Source organism: Carcharodon carcharias, chromosome 2 (assembly GCF_017639515.1).
Source record: "Carcharodon carcharias isolate sCarCar2 chromosome 2, sCarCar2.pri, whole genome shotgun sequence".
Taxonomy (NCBI): domain Eukaryota; kingdom Metazoa; phylum Chordata; class Chondrichthyes; order Lamniformes; family Lamnidae; genus Carcharodon; species Carcharodon carcharias.
Window position 1 is genome coordinate 137,408,676 of NC_054468.1, and position 20,697 is coordinate 137,429,372.

The following is a 20,697-nucleotide window of genomic DNA, read 5'->3' on the forward strand; positions in this document are numbered from 1 at the left end:
TTTCAAGGACACTTAATTGCAGCATGCTGAAGACAAGAAAGTTTGGAAATTGTTCATGAACATCAAATTTTACAGTCAGATTGAGGTGCAAGTGAATGCTCCAAATAGATTTTACTGTTTATCTTTCAGTTTCTTTGATTCTTAGGTCACCCTATTGATGGAAATTAAAGGCAAACTAGCTCTTTAAGATGTGAATATCCACAGGGAATGATGGCTTTGAACAATTCACTATAAAACCAGGAGAGTGTACAAATCGATGTCACAGTCACGTTTGAGAAAGCCATGGGCTCAGTGATGTGGCACTAACCAGGCAACAACTGCCAGCTCATTTTTATTCACTTGTGGATCCTTTCATATAAGTACTGGGCAGCTAAGTTTGCATGCATTAGAGATCTTGCATTCAGCGAGATGATTGATTTGTGAGACGCTAGACAAAATGACCATGAATAAAATAAGGCACTTCTCTCTTTAGACATTTACCAATCTTTACAATTTGACAAAAAAGGGAAAAAAGAAAAAAAGAAAAAAAAAGAGGCTGTTTTGGTCTCCTGGTTTGCTTTGTTCACAACTACCAGGAAATCATTTAATGAAATAAAGGGTTTCTTTGTTCAGGTTCTGTTTAATACTTGAAAGTATAAAAGACTACACTGTCAAAAATATATTTCTTCTTACCAGCACCCTTGTATAGTAAAAGTATCTACTTTTTTGTTCTTTTTGTGGTCTGTTCAATGCATTATGCTTATCTACAATTTAATTACATGTATATAGTAAATAGGCAAGCATGGCTTTACATCCTTGAGAAAACAATTCTATACAAGGAAGAAAAATAGGATTCAACAATTCGCCCATTATCATGACACATAATGCATGGACCTTGTTGTCAAAAAAATCTTAGCATCTGATGGATACCCTCATTCTTAATTCACATATTACAAATTCAGTTGTCTTCCCCCTTCGCTTCTGTTTCAGTGCTCTTCTTAGTGGCACAAACATTCATTAAGGAAAATTCTGAACTGGCAGGTTAAGGTCATGAAAGGCTTTGAGTTGGCATCTGTGCCCTTGAGGAGCACAAATGGATTTAGGAAACAAACAAAAAAAAAATGGCCATATTTTGAACATTACACTTCATTCAAAAACCCTTCACCAATGACATCATTGACCAAAGGTTCATGCATGATGCATCATCACAACAAAATACATTCAGGGAACCTGTGACTTCACCATGAGAAAAAAATGTTCTTCCAACTCCCACAGTTACTGCCTTTGTTAATAGCTATTCATATACATCCATCTCTTGTCTCCTAGGTGAAGCCTTCTTATCGTTCATTAGGGAGGGTCACTAAATGATGATCACTGATGAACAGTGCTGAGGGATGAATTGAACTTTATTGCTTTAGTACTACTCAGTGCAGGTTTTAGGACCTCATGATTCACCCAACCAGAAAAACTGTGAGGCTGGGTAATTTTGTTTGTTTTGTGTGTTTTGTTTTTATGTTTGTTTTCATTGTTAGGCAGTAAGACGAACAGACAGTGCCTCAGCTCGCTGCACTGAAGACAGGCAAGCAAAGGCGATCACCAGTTAACTGATCAGCAGGCAGGCATGGTCAGGTCATCATTGGGTGAAGAGTTCAGAGGTCAGAAGGTTAGTTGCCGGTGGCGGCTGGGCGGTTAGAAACAAAAAAGGAAAAAAGAAAAAAGATAGAGAAGAGGTTATTGTCAGCTGGTGACAACTGGGTGACAACATGAAAAACTAATCACAACTATTAAAACAAGCACTGTAATTCTGACGCACTGCTCGACACCATCTACAGAATGCATTCAATCATGACAGCATTGGATCATGACTCAAAGCATGAAAAGGAGCCCCATTACCATAATTTGTTAACAGGAAAAAAGTAAAACTAACAATGACTAATGGTTAGTAGCAGTCAATGGAAGAGCTTGAGAAACAGTAATCATACAAGAGAGTCAAGGAAAAATGCTTGGATCTGCACTGCAATGTCTGCGTTCCTTGGTTAGTGCATAGTTGTCAGCACCTGACTGCTATTAAGCATTAGTGGCTTTCCAAGTACAAGCAAAAAAAAGCAACTATTAATGATGGATGTGATTAACTGGTTATAAAGTAGAAATGATTTAAAGAGTTCACAGGACAAACTTAACAAACTATAGGGCAAAACAAAGTTGTTCAATAAAATTTTATTGCCTTTCAATTCTTCTATTTACAACAATATGAAATTCTTGGCCTCAAAATACAAGCACTTCTAAATTATATGACTAGCAGTGTAGGCTACATCATGGGAACTTGGAAGAGGCCAAGTATTTTACTTTATCCAACATATTCCAGTTGAGAGTACTATTGTACACTTATAGGACAGTCTTGTATAAAATGCATTTGCATGTAAACACAATAGAAGTCCTGCCGTTTAAAAGTCTACATTTATAAAGCCCTAAAATATATCCAAAAATAGATGAATTTCTACTTGACACTATAATGCACATTTTAAACTACAAACAGCCCTCTTTTTGAATTTCAATGCTAATACTCTGCAAATACAATAAAATCTGACATTTTCATATACATTCCTGCTTTATATTTTTATATTTTTTTAAAAGAAGCCACCTGTAATACTATTTTCTTTGCAAAAAAATTAAAAATGGAGATGATTACAGTAAAACAAAAGTTCTCAAGTGGAAAATGATAAGTCACAGCGTTCTGGAAACGCTCTATTTCTCTCTCTGTCTCACTCTCTTTCGTTCTCCCATTTCCCTCCACCCAACTTGGTCCACTTAAATGTAAAATAAGACTTTTGTTCAACAGCTTAACATGTATCAAAATTCTGAGGTTCCAAAATATTGTACTGTTGGCCACAAGACTAAAACAGAGGAAATGAAATAAATTATTCAGTGCAAAGTCAAATTTGTGCCATTTCAGCAAGGTAAGGTTGGTGTAATGCTTAATAATAGCATCCCTTTTGGTGGCCTATTCATCAGGCTGTATTTATTCACAATGTTATGTACATGGCCTCTCATTTATGGACATCATTCTCTTTAGGGAAAAAAATACTACATAGAAGAACAGCACATTTTCTCATGTTACGTTAGTGGGCTAAAATAGGAGTGCATTACCCACTGACAGCCAATGCAAGGCCATGAATTTGTACTGCATGGAATCAGGCATTGTTTCAACAATATCCAGGTATTTTAGCGTCCAAGATCATGATGCTAGAATATCTAATACTGTGAGACAGTTTGTTCAGTGTACCTGTCAAAAATGAAGAAAAGACTGATGCCCGGGTAATCATTTTACATTCTAAGACTAATCTATTGCTAGTACTTTTTTTAAAAAATCAAGAAAACAACTTACTGTGCATTAGTAATATTTTACCCTGCCAAAAAATTGAGAGGTTTTTAAAGGCCACAATATGCTCGGAGAAAACTAAGCACTTTTTTGTCTTTTATAATATACAGCCTATAAGGGCCAACAAAATGGCTATAATCTTTTCAATCAACCAATACACCTGCTACATATCCTCTGCTCAGTCCAAGGCTTTCAACAGTACACACAGGTTCAGTAACCGTGCAACACAATGTGGAGTTTATTCCAATTACTTCAGTCAGTCTGTCTATCTTGATATCTGTACCAAATATAATTCTGTAAAGTTACACTGCAGGGTCATTTTCTTAGCAGTAAGGAACTATGCACTCATTAACCCATCACCAATCCTAAATGCTTAGTTAAAAATAATACAACTAAATTAACTGGAAAAATCTTTTTACTGTTGCAAAATGCATGCTTGAGAAACACAATCCTATGCAAAGAAAGAGAACCATCTAACTAATCAACCCATCAACAGCAGTAATTAATATAGCCTGTAGAAGCTATTATACTGAATATTGAAGTCCCTCAGACCCAGTTGGTAGACACTGGCTTTAAACAGCATCTGCTCTTGAATAAATAAAGGTCCAAAAGTAATGCTGGAATACCAAGTTGTAATTTAGGCTTCCAACACAGCACGTAGATAATAGATTAACATCACCCGAATGTGAATATTTAGTGTTAGGGATGATAGTAGGGCATCAAAGTATTGGAACAAAGTACGCAAGGGAAAGCTGGCTTTTATTTTGTTTGTGGCGTACTCTAGTTCTTCATTGTACTAGATTCTTCCACAAGTGTTCATTTTCTTCACCCCATTAGATGTAATTTCACGTAAAATGTAAAGTGCGCTTAAAATATAGTACATTTCTTTACATAAAATTGGTTCACCTGATAATGAAAACAATTTGGATACAAAATGGACATGGGAACAAAGTATCTAAGGGAAATCGGACTAGGGGTGCAGTTCCAGCTGTTGTTATCAAAAAGTAGAGAGAAAAAAAATGGGAAGGTTTATATGGCCATAGGTTGGATGCAATAATCACTTTGAAAATTAATTAGGTAATAAGAATCTTAACTTTCAAAATTCATGGTGTGTTAGTGAGCCTAAAGTACATTAACAATTTTATACTATGTTTTCCCACTTGTAGGTCTAAGGGCACATGACTAAAGCAACAGTTAGGCTGGGAAAATGAACATTCAGTTTCCTGTTAAGACCTGTTGTGTAAACTACCAGGAAAAAAAAGAAAATAAGAAGTACTGAGGATACATTGCTAACCCTATCTTAAGCATAATATGTCCAATGCAGATTTCAAAAGTTCATGGAGCCCTCAACAAGCATCAATAAAAATCACTACGTATAAAAAATTCATTTTCATGTGTAACATTTCACTGAACATTATAAAGGCACAATTAGGACTTCCTTTCTTAATGGAAAAAGAATTGGCCCTTTCTGAAGTATAGTTTTATAAAACCTTTTTGGATTTATGAGTAACTTTTTAACATAAGTGAATGCATTTTCCTTCCCTCCTCTAATATTAAATACAGGTTGACAGTTAGAATATGCACCCCAATGTTCAACAATTTTACCAGGCAGGGAACAGGAACACCAATATTCTCTTTCTCCAGCCTAATATATCTTTCCATCTCCCTCATCTTATGTGGAGAACTTCTAATCAAAAGTTCTCAAAAAGCTTTGCAACAAAAATCTTAAAAGAGTTGTTGGGCACAGTGATATTTGGCAGAATAAAAATGGACATGACTGGTCGTCAAAAATTAGACCATTGGTCAACTCCACTTGATATGATGTTGCAAAGCAGCACCCTTTCAGTCAACATGTTCAACAAAAAACAAGAACTCCAGAACTAAACTAACCTCGGTCTGCGGTCACAATCCTTTGGTAAGGATGGACCCGCATATCGTGCCTTCGAACTTTAGTAGCCACTGCACCTAGTTAAATTGCAACATTTCCAACACATGATTAGAGGAATTTCCTAGGAAGTGATTGGTTAACTTATCAATAGCATTTCAACAGCAGATCAAAGATGGGTTTACATTAGAACTTACTACAAGATATCAGTTAAAAAACAGGTTAAGGCACAGCACCTTTATAATTTGAACATTTTACGCAGAAATTACTAAATAGAGTACAACTGTGCATGTTAATATTGCATTCCGTTTCAAAAGACATAGTCTTAAACCATTATTATCCATTTGTTAAAAATCCCACTGTATGAGATAATTCAATTAGATCAAGCGCAATTAAGTTTTACTAGTCACATAATCAGTGGAGTGCTTCTTGCAAACAAACAAGTTTTATGTCATCGTAACACTGAATCAATATTGAGATCAATTTTTTTAAAAATAAAACCTCTACAGATTTTAAAAAGTTCTTCAGCAATTGACCTACAAAATGCACACTTAGCTCAGAAGCTGGGAGCTACAATTTGCAAAGGATTAGGTGATTTGTAAAGCAAACACAGTATTGAATGAACCCTACACCAAACAGACAATGAAATACTTTACATGTGATTCCTCTGGGACAGATGTAACAAAATGGTAGGAAGAACAGTAGGCCAGAATTATAGTAAATTGACCCAGCTGGTTTCCAATATGCGCACACATACACAATGCTAGTATTTCACTGACAGTCCGGCTGGGCTCATTTTGTCCATGGCTGCTGTGAAACTAAGCATTTGTTAAAGTTCAGATCTGATGAGGGTTCAGTAACATGGTTCTTGAATTCTTAACCTTTCGTTGGGAAAGCCATACCTAAAGATAAAGAAGGGAATTAGAATTATTATTATTAATAAGTATTATTCTCATACTTTATGAAGAAAAATATTGGACAATTGTCATCTTAAACCTTTGAGTACCAGACATTCTTTGCAGCTTTCAAAACATTATTCAATGGTTTTTCCTTCATCACTCAGAGAAAGAGTTTTTGAAAATCACTCACACGGGATATTAATGGCAGAACAAGAAGCTTAAAGGGAATCATAGACATTTCTGGGCCAGGTGTGATGAAAGCCAGCCATACTCACCATTCGTAAGGTTAGAGTTTTTCTTTTTGTGCAGAAAAGCCCAGACCTCAGAGTTAATCATGGAAGATATGGGAGTGCGTGGCAGTTCCTGCAATTAACTGACTGACATTGTGTTTTTCAAATACACCCTACTTAAAGTGATTCTATTCTATTTGCAGATGTTTTAAATTAATAGTGTGGTGCAGAGCAAGAATGGACATGTCACAGCTGTGACAATAAAATGTTTGTCCGTTTAAAGATATAAAGATAGAAGCTTTATATACAGGCACATACAATACAAAGACATATACACAACATGTGTAGTAGTCCTGTTTTAATATTGTTTCAAAACACTGAATTTAAAGCTGAAATGGCTGTTTGGAGATGGTATCACCAGTATGTAGCACGTGAAGGCCTTTGAATCAAAGATCAAGCAACAATGGTCAAGTTAAAAGCCATCTTTGAAGGGAAAGTATATTATTTAAAATACTAATTTGGTGATCAGTAACCAGTGTTTTAACAAAGTTAGTGAGTACATAAAATACTCGTTTTAAAGTCTTTCAAAGATGGCCTTTACTTGGCTAAATCTTGACCAAAGATTTTGGAGTGTGTCATGGATCGAACTTTGAAGGCAACATAATCAAGCTTGATGGCAGATTGCATCAGTAAAGAACTTAGGCACAAGGAAAACTATTATTTTGGCATACAGATTATTTCCTGGCCTTCAGGTTCTGTTCATTGCAACAATTATGGATACAAGTGAATAAAGATCCATAAGCCCTTTTGCAATTGTGATGTTTTAAAGCTTGTTTTTTTTGAGGCGGACCCTAATTGAAAGGGAAACGGAGAAAGGGAAGCTGACTCTCCCAGTTGGTAAGGAAACTAAGACTGACACTAAGATAGGAAACCAAAACTCCTGGCTGAAACCATATAAAGGAACACAAAGTCATTAGAACTCAGTAGTTGATGATTTCCATGGTGCAGTACAGACAGGTAGGCAGAAGAAGACAGTGGCCTGAATTTTTCAGTTGGCAGGTGGGCTTGGCGGGAGCGTGCCTGGGCAGTCACAGAGCCAACCACCACCCGCGATTGGCTCCGCGCTGCCATTTTGTGCGCGCGGGCCAATGAAGGCCCGCCCAGCGTAAGACGCAAGTGGTAGCATGTGCGCGAAAGAGCGCATCAATCTCCCTGAGGCATGGAGCTGCTGTGATACCAATTACATGAAAAAAGGGTGTTGGAAAGAACCCAAACTGTAACAGTGATGGTGTCACCATAGTGTTGCCCTTTATTGTGCAAACAGAGAATGTCTGTGTGTAAATTTCCCCTCACATGAGTGTACAAAATTCACATCTCAGGTCTCTCTGTACAAGCACAGCACCAATATCAAGATTATATGAAGACAACCCCAGGTGAGACTGGAGTTACTCTAATCCATCCTGCATTTCTACACAATAGCAGATGCGAGTGTGACATGAGTGTGTCCATAATTGGTCAGTAAATTCAGGTCTAGGGCCAGTACTAAAAATAAGCTTACAAGCAGGTTCCATGCGAGGGACAAAAAAACATGGGGCAGACATACTTTAAATACTGAGACTACTGTGAAAACTGCATAAGTGGATGTTCCCAAAAAATGAACAACTGCAAATTATGAACTATGGACAGCCTTCAATGCACAAAGCCCTTTTACAGCTTTTACAATTTAAAATTCCAAAATAAATGTTGGCTTTTTTAGTGACACACACCTCGTGGATGAATGAATGAATAAAAACAGTTGCAAAGTTGCTGCATCTGAAACTTACAAACACATAGACAACAGGCAGGAAGCCTGTCCCAACCACGATTGCTGGATCATCATAACTAAACAATTCTTCTTCTCTGCAACCCCTGCCTCAGCCACAATAGCCATGTAACCTCCTTGTAGAGGCAAAAGAGCAGAAGAAACCATGGCTAATAAGGTGAAAAAAAAGCTCTGAAATTCTTTCCTGACCCCCTCAGGCCATCAAAACCAGTCTGGGAGATCACATGAACCAAGTGTCACCCATAAAGATACTTACCTTCTAGATGATGCAGTCTTTACCCCATTCAGGAACCAGTCAAGTTCCCTCTTGAAGACATGAAGCGTTAGCACACACCACATCAGATGGCAATGTATTCCAGAAACTCACAATTCTCTAGGAAGAGAAGAAGAACTTCCTAATATCCCAGTTTATTCTTACCCAATATCTTAAACTGGAAAATCCAGCAATTAAGGATGCTATCCAGCCTTTTAATTACTCCACAGACCTCGATCACCATTCTTCTGTGTCTATGCTACTCTAAAGCAAATAGACCAAGGTCCTTCAGTCTGAATAACTGAAGTTTTGTAAGCTGGGAAACACTCTTGTACATCTCTGGATATTTTTTTTAAGGCCACTACATCATCTACCATATGGTGGGACCAAAATTGGCAACAGTATTCTCGCTGCGGTCTGACCTGCAGCCTATATTATGTCAATTTAGTGTCCTCTGATTTATACTGAATGGTTCTATTAATACAACCTTTTCAACTTTCGCAAAGTCGTCACTGGTGCTTCCCCTTGCAGCTTGCTTCCTTTTTGTCCCCAAATTCTCCTGAATCTATCACTTTGCTGAGGTCAGTTTATACAGGTCATTGCAAGGCAGCAGCATATTTTGTGAAACAGTACTTGTGTCATGTGAAATTTTCCATTCGACAAAGACTGTTTTCTTTCACAAAACCCTTGCTGCCTTGTGCAGACTTGTATTTGCTGACCTCATCAGTCTCCTGAATTTAGGAGTATGTGCAAACAGCAAGAAAAGTCATCCTTTCTTTCCCAGCACCATATCCAAGCACTTTTTCAGTAGCTGCTGGCACCTCTCCCCCGATCCTGCCGTCGTGTTCTTTCTCTCAGCTTCTGATGTTGGATATGTTTCTTTGGACAGTTTTGGCTTTGGGGCGTGATCAGACAACAAATGGTCAGAGCTCACGTATCAAGCTTCGAGGAATACATTCCATGAGTTGACAATCCTAACAAACTCAGACAATGCACATGGGCATAGCCCATGTGGTTGTCCGTTGTCTGAGAGTGTCATCGGGAACATGTTCCATTGACAATGTACTATACTTGGCACATCACTTTTGCTGTTATATCTGTTTCCAATCATAAGTTATTAGAATTTCTGAAGCTGATTAGGTGCTGTTAATAATCTCAGCTGGTTCTTCTGGATCTTTGGATTTTTTTAAATAATAAAGAGTACCGCACATACAATAACTATTTTGAACATAAGGATATCTGCAAAAAAAGGACAGTTGATGCCCACCCCTTGGTTGTCTTCAATCTACAGGTTTCACTGTAATTCCACTAAGAACAGGGGAGGAAGACAGGGAATTTAACTGGTTTTTTAAAATCATGAAGAGAGTTTGACCAGGTGAATGGACAAAGACCATTTTGTCTGCTTCGAAGAAAAGGGGCCATTAATTTAAAACTGTGACTAAGAGAAAGTGAGGAAAAGAGTTAAGAGAAAATTCCTTATGAATGGAACTGTCACAGCATGGTACATTTGTCACATGGAGTAGCTGAGGCAGAAGCAACTGAAATTTTCAAGGGAATAAATATTTTAAGAAGTGGAAGAAACAAGGCTATCAAGAAAGAGCAGGGTAGTAAGAATAGTTTTGGATTGCACATAGTAAGATCTGGTGCAGGCACAAAGAGCTGAATGGCCTCCTTCTCTGCAGTACCATGGATGGCAGCCTAAGAATTTACAAAAAGCTGTTCATTTAAAGAAACTACATATTATACAAAAATATATTACAAATGGTACATTAAAAGGAACAAGAAAGTAATTTAAATAACTTATACAAATTTTATTTTCACTTTTATTAGGCATAGAGGAGGTCTTGTGGCACAGTGGGTCCCACTCCAGGACTTGATGGCCTAGGAAGGTGCATTCATTACGCGGCCAAACAGGTTAAGCATCAACTTGTTAATCCTTCCAACACAGGCCAATGGCAGGTGGTAAAAGCGAGAGAGATTTCTGGTCAGCCATGTGATGGAAAGAATTTGGAGCCTCTACCATCACTATCCATACCTCCAGGTTGCAACATTCATGACGTATATTGCCATGGCAACTCGGACTCCTTGGGGGCAGGTTGGATCAGATTGGCAGCAACAGCACAGGGTTCAGTCCCCGTTCCCCAGCTGGGGTGGATTTGGGACCTGTCTCCTTGCTCCATTGGTGGAGGCCATGGCACTGTCGTCGGACCTGCCTTCAGACAGAGAATTCAAGATGACGATGACATGGATAATCATTCCAGTGCAGTGTGCGAACCAGCATCCCTTCCAGCCATTATGATATATCGTTCTCCTCACAGTGGTCCAGGTAGCCATACCAGTAGCTGCAGAGATACCAAGCCATTTACAAAAGTATTTTCCTTTTCCCAGCAAAATCTTCTTTCTATATATTACATTAGAATTAAAACATCTGTAAGGGTCAAATAGTATTCCTGCAAGGCTTTATTTTTTAAAATGTCGTGTTTCTGTACTTGAAAAGTTGAAAAAGTTAGGTGTCATTTTTTTCCCCAAAAGGCTAGTTAATAAAGCAAAATTTGAAGTCTTTGTATTTTCCATGACAGGTTCTTCTTAGCGTTTGTGCTGCAAAATTATTCACTTTATTACAAGTGTCAAGTCTAATTACATAGGAGTAAAAACACATTTTCTATGCAGTCTTTTTTCTGACGTGTACTTCTGCTTCTTGTTCTTCTATCCTGGTTAATAAGGAGCCATCCATAATTATGGTATTTACAGGAATTACTTTATCGCTCTCTCCTAAAAGAAACCTGCAACAATGGAAATTGTGTTTATCTGGAACTTTAATCACAGCTCATCCTACACAATATGTATTTGTGAACATATTAATGATCAGACTCAAGCTTAACAATGAAATTTATAGAAAAAGAAATTCTCCAAAAGGAGTCATGGTTTAATTTACTATTAATTGTAGCCAGCAGCTTGCAATTTCTCAAGCTCACTCTGCCTAGCACTAAGTTCTGTCTGAGGTTCAGGTTGGATGATGTGGCCAAATGAATTTAAAAACATCCTTTTCCACTCTGTTCAGAAATGTACCTCCTTTTCAGATGCCTCATAGCACATACAATTCTGATAAGAGCATGTGATTGTCTTGCTATCATGTCTCTTCCACTCAAGATAGTAACAGTAAGTGCTGTTACAGACAGGAAGGGGATTAATTTAAACAGCCCTGATTTCTCCAATCACAACCCATCCGTAAACAGAAAGGTGTTTTTGTTTTCTGATTTCCCCCTTAATAATTGGTGGCATATTTTCCCCAACTCTTCAATTTTGGAGTTATCCAATCCTCAATTAATAATGCCATAGCAAATGCAACATAAGGTCAAATAAGGAGGGTTGTTTATTTTACACACACACACAAAATGTGTGAAGGGGTTTTGTATCTTCTGAACCCTTTTGCACTCATACAATAAAAGAGGGATAAGGGAAAGAGAGGGGTTCAAGGCAAAGACCACGATAAAAATAAGAATTATGGTTTCAAGTGAGTCCAGAATCAATGGCCAAGAAAGGTTCCTTTAGGTGGCTTTGTTTGGCAGAATTCCTGGTCTTGGTGCTAGGAACTGGGTTGCAGGTTGAGTCCGTTGAAGATGCAGCGCAGTGTTCTTGTATCTTGGGTATTAGTTCACTCTGTAGATAAAACACAGGGTTCTTTCTGGAGATCAAAGAGAGGTGGAGGTCCGAGACAGGCACTAGCCTAGAGTCCGGTTATTTTTGGAGTTTAAACCGCAACTGAAGATAAAATTCAAAAGCTGTATAATTAAAGGAATTCAAACAGCTCAAGTCTTGGTCATGTGATAGGGTGGTTTTGGGGCGAGCTATTCAGCTGACCCATTGGCCTGAATTTTCCTGTCGGCGATTTGGGGGCGGGGCCCGCTTGCTGACGGGAAAATGATGCAGGATGACGTCAGGAGGAACCCCTGACGTCATCCCGGTCCATTTAAATCTTTAGGAAGGCGGGCGGACAGCAAAATCAGCTGTTCGCCCGCCGACCTGTCAAAGGCCAATTGAGGCCATTGACAGGGTAATTAAGATAATTAAAAACACTGCCCATCCAACCTTAAGGCTTGCGGGCAAGCCAGGAGCCCCAGCGGGCTTCTGATAATACATGAAACCTCACCACTGGTAGGATGAGGTTTCATGTCTGCTTTAAAAATGTTTAATACATTTTATGTGATATTTATTAACATGTCCCATCTCGTGTGACATTGTCACGTGAGGGGGGACATGTTGATAATTTTTTTATTTTTTAACTTCGTAACACTTTCACTGATCTCCCTGAGACAGCACTTAGTCTCAGGGAGCAGTGCGTTCTTTTGCACGCATGCGCAAAAGAGCGCACTTTGATAGATGGGGAATCCCTCCTCCCCCGCACAGGAAGCCTTAATTGGCCCGCCCACTTAAAATGGCGGTGGGGCCTACTTCGGTGGCGGAGTTCGGCTGCCCGCCCGCCAATCAAGGGCAAAATTTTGCCCATTGTGTTTTGAGCAGGTAACTGAAAAATCATTAGTACAACATTGGAGATGATGAGTCCCAAACAGTTCTGCCTTTGTCCAGGGCTGACTGGTGCGGACGTTTCATCTACGAATCCTTTGTGTTGGCTTGGCTGGAATGTTTACACAAGTCACATTCCAGGAAGATGATGAGGTAGGCTTTGTCCATGGGAATAGCTTAGAATCTTCCAGAAACCAGCATGTGATCAGTTGCAGCCATTTTATCAGCCCAGCAATTGTCCATTTTGAAAAACAAGAGAAAATAACTTTATAAAGTAGCCAGGCGATGTAGATATATATATATAATATACATATATATATATACTTTTTTCCTTCCTGTCTCCTGGACAGGACAAGCCTCCCCCATTGAAGAAAATTATAATGAATTCCATTTCATTTAAAAAAAAATATATATATATATATCTGGTCATTGGAAGGAAGAATAGAAGTGAGGAAGTGTACATGCATTCTCTCATTCACTCCTGTAAAAACAAACATGCACAGCTAGCAAGGGGGAAGGTCGGTTCCCTGTTACGTTCTCAAGGTTTACACATGGGACAGTGTGTCAGCCAATGTGAGTAATTTATTTTGTTGGTTAAAAGGCTGCAAAGTCCAACTCCAGGATAATGGTGGGGGGAGCTCCAGTATATTGGGATCCAGCAGGTGTTGGGTTTCCTGCCTGACCTTGAGTGGATCCCTGTGAATTTCTTTAAATTTCCTGAGCAGGGCAGTCATATCAAAACCACTGTTCTTGAGTTAGGGTTGCTGAGTGGGCATTTGAGACTCAGGAATCTGCCACCCTGGCAGCCAAGGGTTCAATTGGGGAAGTCTGCTTCACACTTAACCCCTCCTGGCTACCCTCAGATGTGTCCACCCCCTGGCAGACACTCACTGGTTGACTAGGCTCTGGGTTCAATTTGGTTCTAACTGTCCATGAACTCCTCTTGTGGTAGTCCCATGGACGATGGAGTTTCAGGGTTACTGTCTTTACCTGACTCGTTACCTGAGGGAGGGGTTGGTTCCCAACCTGTCCCATTTGGTTTGGGACACTACTGCCCTCAGGTGGCTGTCCAGCTCCTGCTGCACTGCCCTGCAGTTCATCAACTAGGTGATGCATCTCCCTCACTGTCTGCATGTCTACTTGGGCCTTCCCTGTTCTCCCTCTAAGGTTGGAAAGATGGTGTGGGCTAGCGGGCTAGCCAGGCCTCCTGCTCATCCAGCAGGGGTACAGGCTTCCTGTATCGTTGGGATATTCTCGCTCACAGGGGTTGGGCTAGATGCGGCACTGTGCCCTGTGGCTCTTCAACTGGGCGAGGCAGTTCAAATTTGGAAAGACAGGTTTGGGTAGGCAGACTGGGGGTGCTGGCTCCTTTTTTTAAAAATCTGGGCAAGATAGTTTTCTCACCAACTGAATATCTATTCAGGGATTTTCTTGGCATCCCTCTTCTAAAATTGAAAAGAAGGTTTTAGACAGCCAGGCCTCCTGCTCATCCAGCAGCAGTACAGGCTCCCTTCTTTTTAAATTTGCTGGCTGGCCTGGGGATTTTCTGTGCCCCTCCTTCTACCCGGGGAGGATTTTGTTGGCCCTCTTTGGCTGCATCTCCTCCACCCTTTGCTACTTCCTGGCTCCTCGGCTGTGTACTGCCCACCTGTTTTGGATGCCTGGGAGTTAACTGCAACACTTGCTCTGCCTTTTGGTTGGTGGCAAGTGTAGACTTGCTCACGGGGTAATGACTTCCCCAGTGTGGTTACTGTAGGGGTGGGACAGTCCCTATTCAGTCCCATATCCTCTGGGACACCCTAGCTCACATGGTGAGCCATGTGGGTCGTTGACAGAGAGGCAGCTCCCTCATTATTAGTTTTGCTGCCCGGGAATAGCCCTGTTCCCTGTTTCATTTAGCAAAGAAGGTGTTAGCCAATTTGATCTCTGGCTCACTCCCTCACTCTTTTGAAAGCAATTTTCCTGACCTCTTTTACTTGTACTGGCCTCTCAGCCTTTTAAATCCAGGTAGCTTTCCCTGAGCCACCTTATCCCTGATGGGTTCTTTCGCCTCCTGCAGGGTCTCTGATCTTTTTTTCAGCCTTTCGCCATATTGCAGGGTTTTGGTGAAACTGTATGGGCTGCCCAGCTTCTCTGCACCACTCTGGCTTCTCGGGGCAGAGTGCTTGGAATCTCACCAAGTCATTTCCCCATAATATTGCTGATTCCCTCTGCCTCCTTTCCATCTCCTTTTGGAATTCCAGCCCTGCTTCTTGAGCTTTTACATCTCAGTGTCTTTTTCTGGTGAACCCATTCTCTCTTGTTCTCTTTTCAGGAACTCTTTCTCTAGTCTCCTCTTTTTCAGCTCTAACAGCCGCGTTGTGGCTAGGGTAACTATCTTGAATACAGGTCTCCAATCATTGTTTGGTTCTGAGTCTTCTAACTGTTCTAGATAGGGACTGAGGTCTAACTTCTCCAAAAGTATCTGGAGTACCTTGGGCTTTTTGGCCTCAGGAGGAACTTTCATCTGTATTTTCCAGACTACAAATCTTAATTGTCCCCAATTTAGGGAGACTAAGGTTTCAGTAGTTAGTATTCTCTTTTCCATATGAATCTTTGTAGTATAATTTACCATGTGCTCTACTATGATATTAGGAGAATTTGCTGTGGTAAGTTACTTGCCTTAAAATAGCTCCAGCAACCGAATTTTCCCTCTTTTAGCTTTCAATTGAGTCTTTAATCTCTAATTTGGCTCGTCTCTTGGATTCTGGTCAAATTAAAATTGGGCTTTCCCGGACCTGAGCTCCCTATTTCTGTTATGGACAGGAGAGGGATTAATTCACAGCTCTGATTTCTCCACTCACTATCCGTCCATAAACACACAGGTTTTGTTTTCTGATTTCCCCCTTTTTAAGTGGTGGTGTATTTTCCTCAATTCTTCCATTTTGGGGTAATACAATCCTCTATTAATAACCCCACAGCAAACTTGAGATAAGGTAAAATGAGAAGGGTAGTTTATTTTACACACACACACGCACGCACGCACACACACACACAACATGCAAAGGGGTTTTACAACTTCTGCCCCTTTTGCATTCATACAATAAAAGCGATACAAGGGAAAGATTAGGGGTTCATGGCAAAGACCACAATAAAAATAAGAATTATGGTTTCATCTGAGTCCAGAGTCCAGAATCAAGGTCCAAGTAAAGTTCTTTTAGGTAGCATTGTCTGGCAGAATTCCTGGTCTTGGTCCTAGGAACTCGGTTGCAGGTTGAGTCTGTTGAAGTTGCAGCAAAGTACTCTTGTATCTTGGGTATTAGTTCACTCTGTAGATGAAATACAGGGTTCTTTCTGGAGATCAGAGAGAGATGGAGGTCAGAGTCAAGTTGCTAGCCTGGAGCCTGGTTCTCTCCGGAGCTTAAACTGCTACTGAAGATAAAATTCAAAAATTGTATAATGAAAGGAATTCAAACAGCTCAAGTCTCGGTCATGTGACAGGGTGGTTTCAGGTCGAACTGTTCAGCTAACAAGGCACCCTTGTTAAAACCCATTGTGCTTTGAGCAGATAATTGAAAAACCATTACTACAACTTTGGAGATGACGAATCCAAAACAGCTCTGCCTTTGTCCAGGGCTGGCTGTGCAGACATATTATCTACAAGTCCTTTGTATTAGCTTGCTGAAGTGTTTATACAATACCAGTCACATTCCAGGAGGATGGTGAGGTAGGCTTTATCCATTAGAACAGCTTAGAATCTTCCAGAAACCAGCATGTGATGAGCTGCAACCATTTTAACAGCCCAGCAGTTATCCATTTTGAAAAACAGAAAAATTAATTTTATAAAGTAGCCAGGCTGACATAGGTATATATATGTGTATTATATATATATATATATATATATATATATCATATATTCTTCCTGTCTCCTGGACGGGACAGTGCCTGTGCTTGACTTCTCATTTATTCTCAACTTCGCAACCACCATTCTTCACCACTCCATCATCTCTAAACTGCCAGATTGGCTGGCATAGAAAACTGGATTAGCAGAAATTTATCCAATTAAATATTGAAAATAACAAAGACATTGTCTTGAGTCCCCACTACAAACTCTGGCCCTAGCCACTGTCTCCATCCCTTTCCCTAGCGATTGAATGAGGCTGAACCTGACAGTTCTCAACCTTGGTGTCACATTTAATCCTGAAATGAGCTTCTGACCACATATTCCCACCATCACCATGATTGCCTATTTCCACCTCCTTAATACTAACCAACTCTGCTGCTGCCTCAGTTCATCTGCTGCTGAAACCCTCATCCATGCCTTTGTTACCTTTTGACTTGACTAGTCCAATGTACTACTTTCTGGCCTCCCAATATTCTACCTCTCTGTAAACTTGAGGTCATCCAAAATTCTGCTGCCTATGTCCATACTCACACCAAGTCCTGTTCACCCATCAAACCTGTGCTTGCTGATAGGCTCCCAGTTAAACAAAGCTTCCTTTAAAATTCTCATCCTCGTTTTCAATTCCCTCCAATGTTGCTCTTCCCCAACTCTAATTTCCAATTCTGGTCTCTTGCACATCCCAAATGTTAATCCCTCCACCATTGGTGGCCATGTCTTCAGATGCCAAGGCCCAAAGCTCAGGAACACCCTCTTGAAACGTCTCCACTTTTACTCCTTCAAGACGTTTCTGAAAATCTCTCTCTTTGATGAATCTTGTGGTCATTTGCCATAATATCTCTTCTTTAATAAGGAAGAAAATCTACGAACAACTCAACAATCACAAAACTTGGGGCAGAATTTTGCCCTTAGCATGTGAGGTTGGTGGGGGCAGGCGGGGGGTGGTCTGGAGGCCGACCGCGATTGACAGCGCACCATGATTTCACGCTGGTGGGCCAATTAAGGCGAGTGGCAGCGCTGAGCGCTACCTGTGCGGGCAGGGGAAGGAGGGCAAGCAGGCCTAGCGCGAATTCCGTGCATGCATGCAAGGGGGCACTGAATAATCTCCGAGGCACAGAGCTGCCTCAGGAAGATGGAAAGGATATTGAGAAAAAAATTTTTAAAATAAAAATGTCATAAAACATGTTCCCTCATGTGACTCTGTCACATGAGCAGGGACATGTTTTTAATTCAACTGTGAAATTTTTATTTGCTTTAGGAAATCTCATCCAGCCTGTGGGTGAGGTTTCCTAAAAAGTGCAAAGGTTGCTTGGCATTTTCAACTGCTTGCCAAACATTAGGTTGGACGGGCAAAGTAAATTTGAATTTAATTACCTTTTTAATGGCCTTAACAGGCCTTTTAATTGTCAGCAGGTGCGCTGCTGACTCTGGCGCGTGCCCGCTCAACGAAATATCGCGGGACTGTGTGATAACATCGGGACGCTCGCCCGACATCATCATGCGTCATTTTATGCTCGGCCTGGTTGGGTGCACGCCTGCCCACCAACCTTAATATTCTGCCCTTGATGTACATGGTAAGCACAAGAAATTTTAAAGGTGCTCACCAGATTCCCTTTATACAATGCTCCAAAGTGATGCAGTCTTCTGGTGCAAGGTGTGCTTTATTGGTTCTCTTACAACAGAAAAAACATTATGAAAACAACAATTTCCCCTTTATAGTTCACTGCACTCCATTTTAGAACACTGTTATAAATGGGGTCCTATTGTATTGTCTAAATTTAACTGCCAATTTACAATATATCAATGCGCATCATAGATGCAGGAGATCAGTTCTGTTTATCATGATATTAGTTGCCAGAATGTTATTCTGGAATCTTCTGGCAGTTAATCTCAGGCACATAATTGAGATATTTTATCTGTATAAAAGGAATTTGAAAAAAAGAAACAGGAAATACCTGGTTCAAAATCATCTAAATCAGCTGCAAAAATGGTTGAGTGAATGGAACCATAGGCTTGAATTGTTCCTGTGGTGGGCTCGCCCGATTGGCGGGCCCAGGAGTGTTCGGGAAATGGACCGCCGACCACAATCGGCCCCCAACCGCAATTTCACGCTGGCTGGCCAATTAATGGGCAGGCAGTGTGAAACGCATGCTGAAATGCTCAGCGCTGCCAGGGTGGGGGACGGGCGATTATGTCACCATGAGCATTGGTGAGCTCCCTGAAAGCAGACAGCTGCCTCAGGAAGCTGTAGACCTGAAAATCATCAAATAAAGGTTTTAAAAGCTGAAAAAAATGTCCATGCATCACAATCAATCAGCTGAAAATATAGCTGATAACAATGCTGCCCGTAGATACTTTATTTTATTTCATAACGGAAATCTCATCCCGTCCTTGGATGGGATTTGATGAAAAATGCAAAATCCACCTGGCCCATTCGCCTATCCGCCAACCGAAAGGTTGGATGGGCCACGAAAAATCGGAGACACGTGCACTGTTAATGAACTTAATTGCCCTCTCAACTGTCGACAGCGCACTTCTGACTTTTGCACCTGCCCACCAAGTGAAATATTGCGCAAGTACACGATGGCATCGGGACGCTTGCCCAACATCTTCTCGTGCGATTTTTATGCCTGATCAGGGTGGGCGCATGCCCGCCTGTAGGATGTAAAATTCAGCCCAGAATTTTAATGTGGGCAAAATATTAGCTCAGCTGCTGGTGAATCTGAAATAATTCTCAAGGAGAAACACTTCAGTAACCAAAAGCATACCAAGGTGCCTTGTCCTCTGATATAGACAATGGATTTTTTTTGTTGTGCATCTTGTGAACAGATATTGATAAAGAAGGATATGGATGTCCCCCGGTCTCCTCAGACAGAATTAAAGCATTTGACTAAATCAATAAGCTATCTTCCACTACTGAAAAATAAACTCCTGAGCCCAAAGTCACCTATACCTTCATGTGTGCTTGTTTCTTTCTATATGTGCTTGCTTCATACAGCAGCAATGCAATAAAGGTTAAATGACTTCAAAGATATCAAACATACCAAATAGATTTAATTCTTAATATTTTAATTAGACAGTTAGCATGACTATATCTAGCTCAAAATATGTTAAGAATAACTCAGAGTGTATTATAAAGTTGTAACACAATGAAAGAATTGGAAGAAGCCTGGACTAATGATACAGAGAACCTGAATTGAAATCCTACCATAGCAGCTTGGAAATTTGATTTCAACTTTTTTCTTAAATCTGGAAACCAAAGACAGGCATCAGTAAGACATAAAAGTGAATAAGCAGCTTTTGGATTGTCGTAAAAGAAACTGGTCTACCAATGTCCTGTAGGGAAGGAAATCTGCCATCCTTACCTCGTCTGGCATCAGTATGACTCCAGTTGCAAACCAACGTGGGTGACTGCCATTCAAAGTGGCTTTGCAAGCCATTCAATCGTATTGCTACAAAGTTGGTAACCACTAACACCTTCTCAGGGGAAGTAGGGATAGAAAATAAATAGTGGTCTTACCAGACATGCCAATATCCTGAGAATGAATAATTAAAACAGAAATCCCTAGAACTTAATTTTAGGGGATCATTAAAACCCCTCAAAATTCACACAGCTCATTTTAACAAGCTCCTAATTATATATATTTTTACATTTAATGTTTAATTAACCTTTCATATTTAATATTAAACATTGTCAAACTTAGCTCTCCTGATGGCTCACCTTAAAAAGGTTGGATGTAACTGAGTCACACAGACCAGGAAACGTTAAATTTGAGTCTCACGCTGTGCTGAATTAGTTGCGTTCAGAGGAGAAAGGAGCACGAACCCTACAGTTAGCTTTAAAGT

General features: G+C 40.3%; 1 protein-coding gene across 7 annotated transcripts in view; it reads right to left on the reverse strand.

The window, feature by feature from the left end:
- Window positions 1–2,181: 2,181 nt before the first annotated feature.
- Window positions 2,182–20,697, reverse strand: part of LOC121271017 (protein quaking) — a 731,453-nt gene continuing 712,937 nt past the window's right edge. For 2 of the 7 annotated variants that reach the window (XM_041176737.1, XM_041176719.1), the window contains one exon: window positions 2,182–6,145. In XM_041176737.1, the coding sequence (XP_041032671.1) occupies window positions 6,120–6,145 (26 nt within the window). In that variant the 3' untranslated portion in view covers window positions 2,182–6,119. Of the gene's footprint in view, window positions 6,146–11,998; window positions 12,108–16,107; window positions 16,305–20,059; window positions 20,101–20,697 lie in introns of those variants that run through there. The other 5 variants (XM_041176712.1, XM_041176752.1, XM_041176704.1 and 2 more) reach the window with 5 other exon arrangements.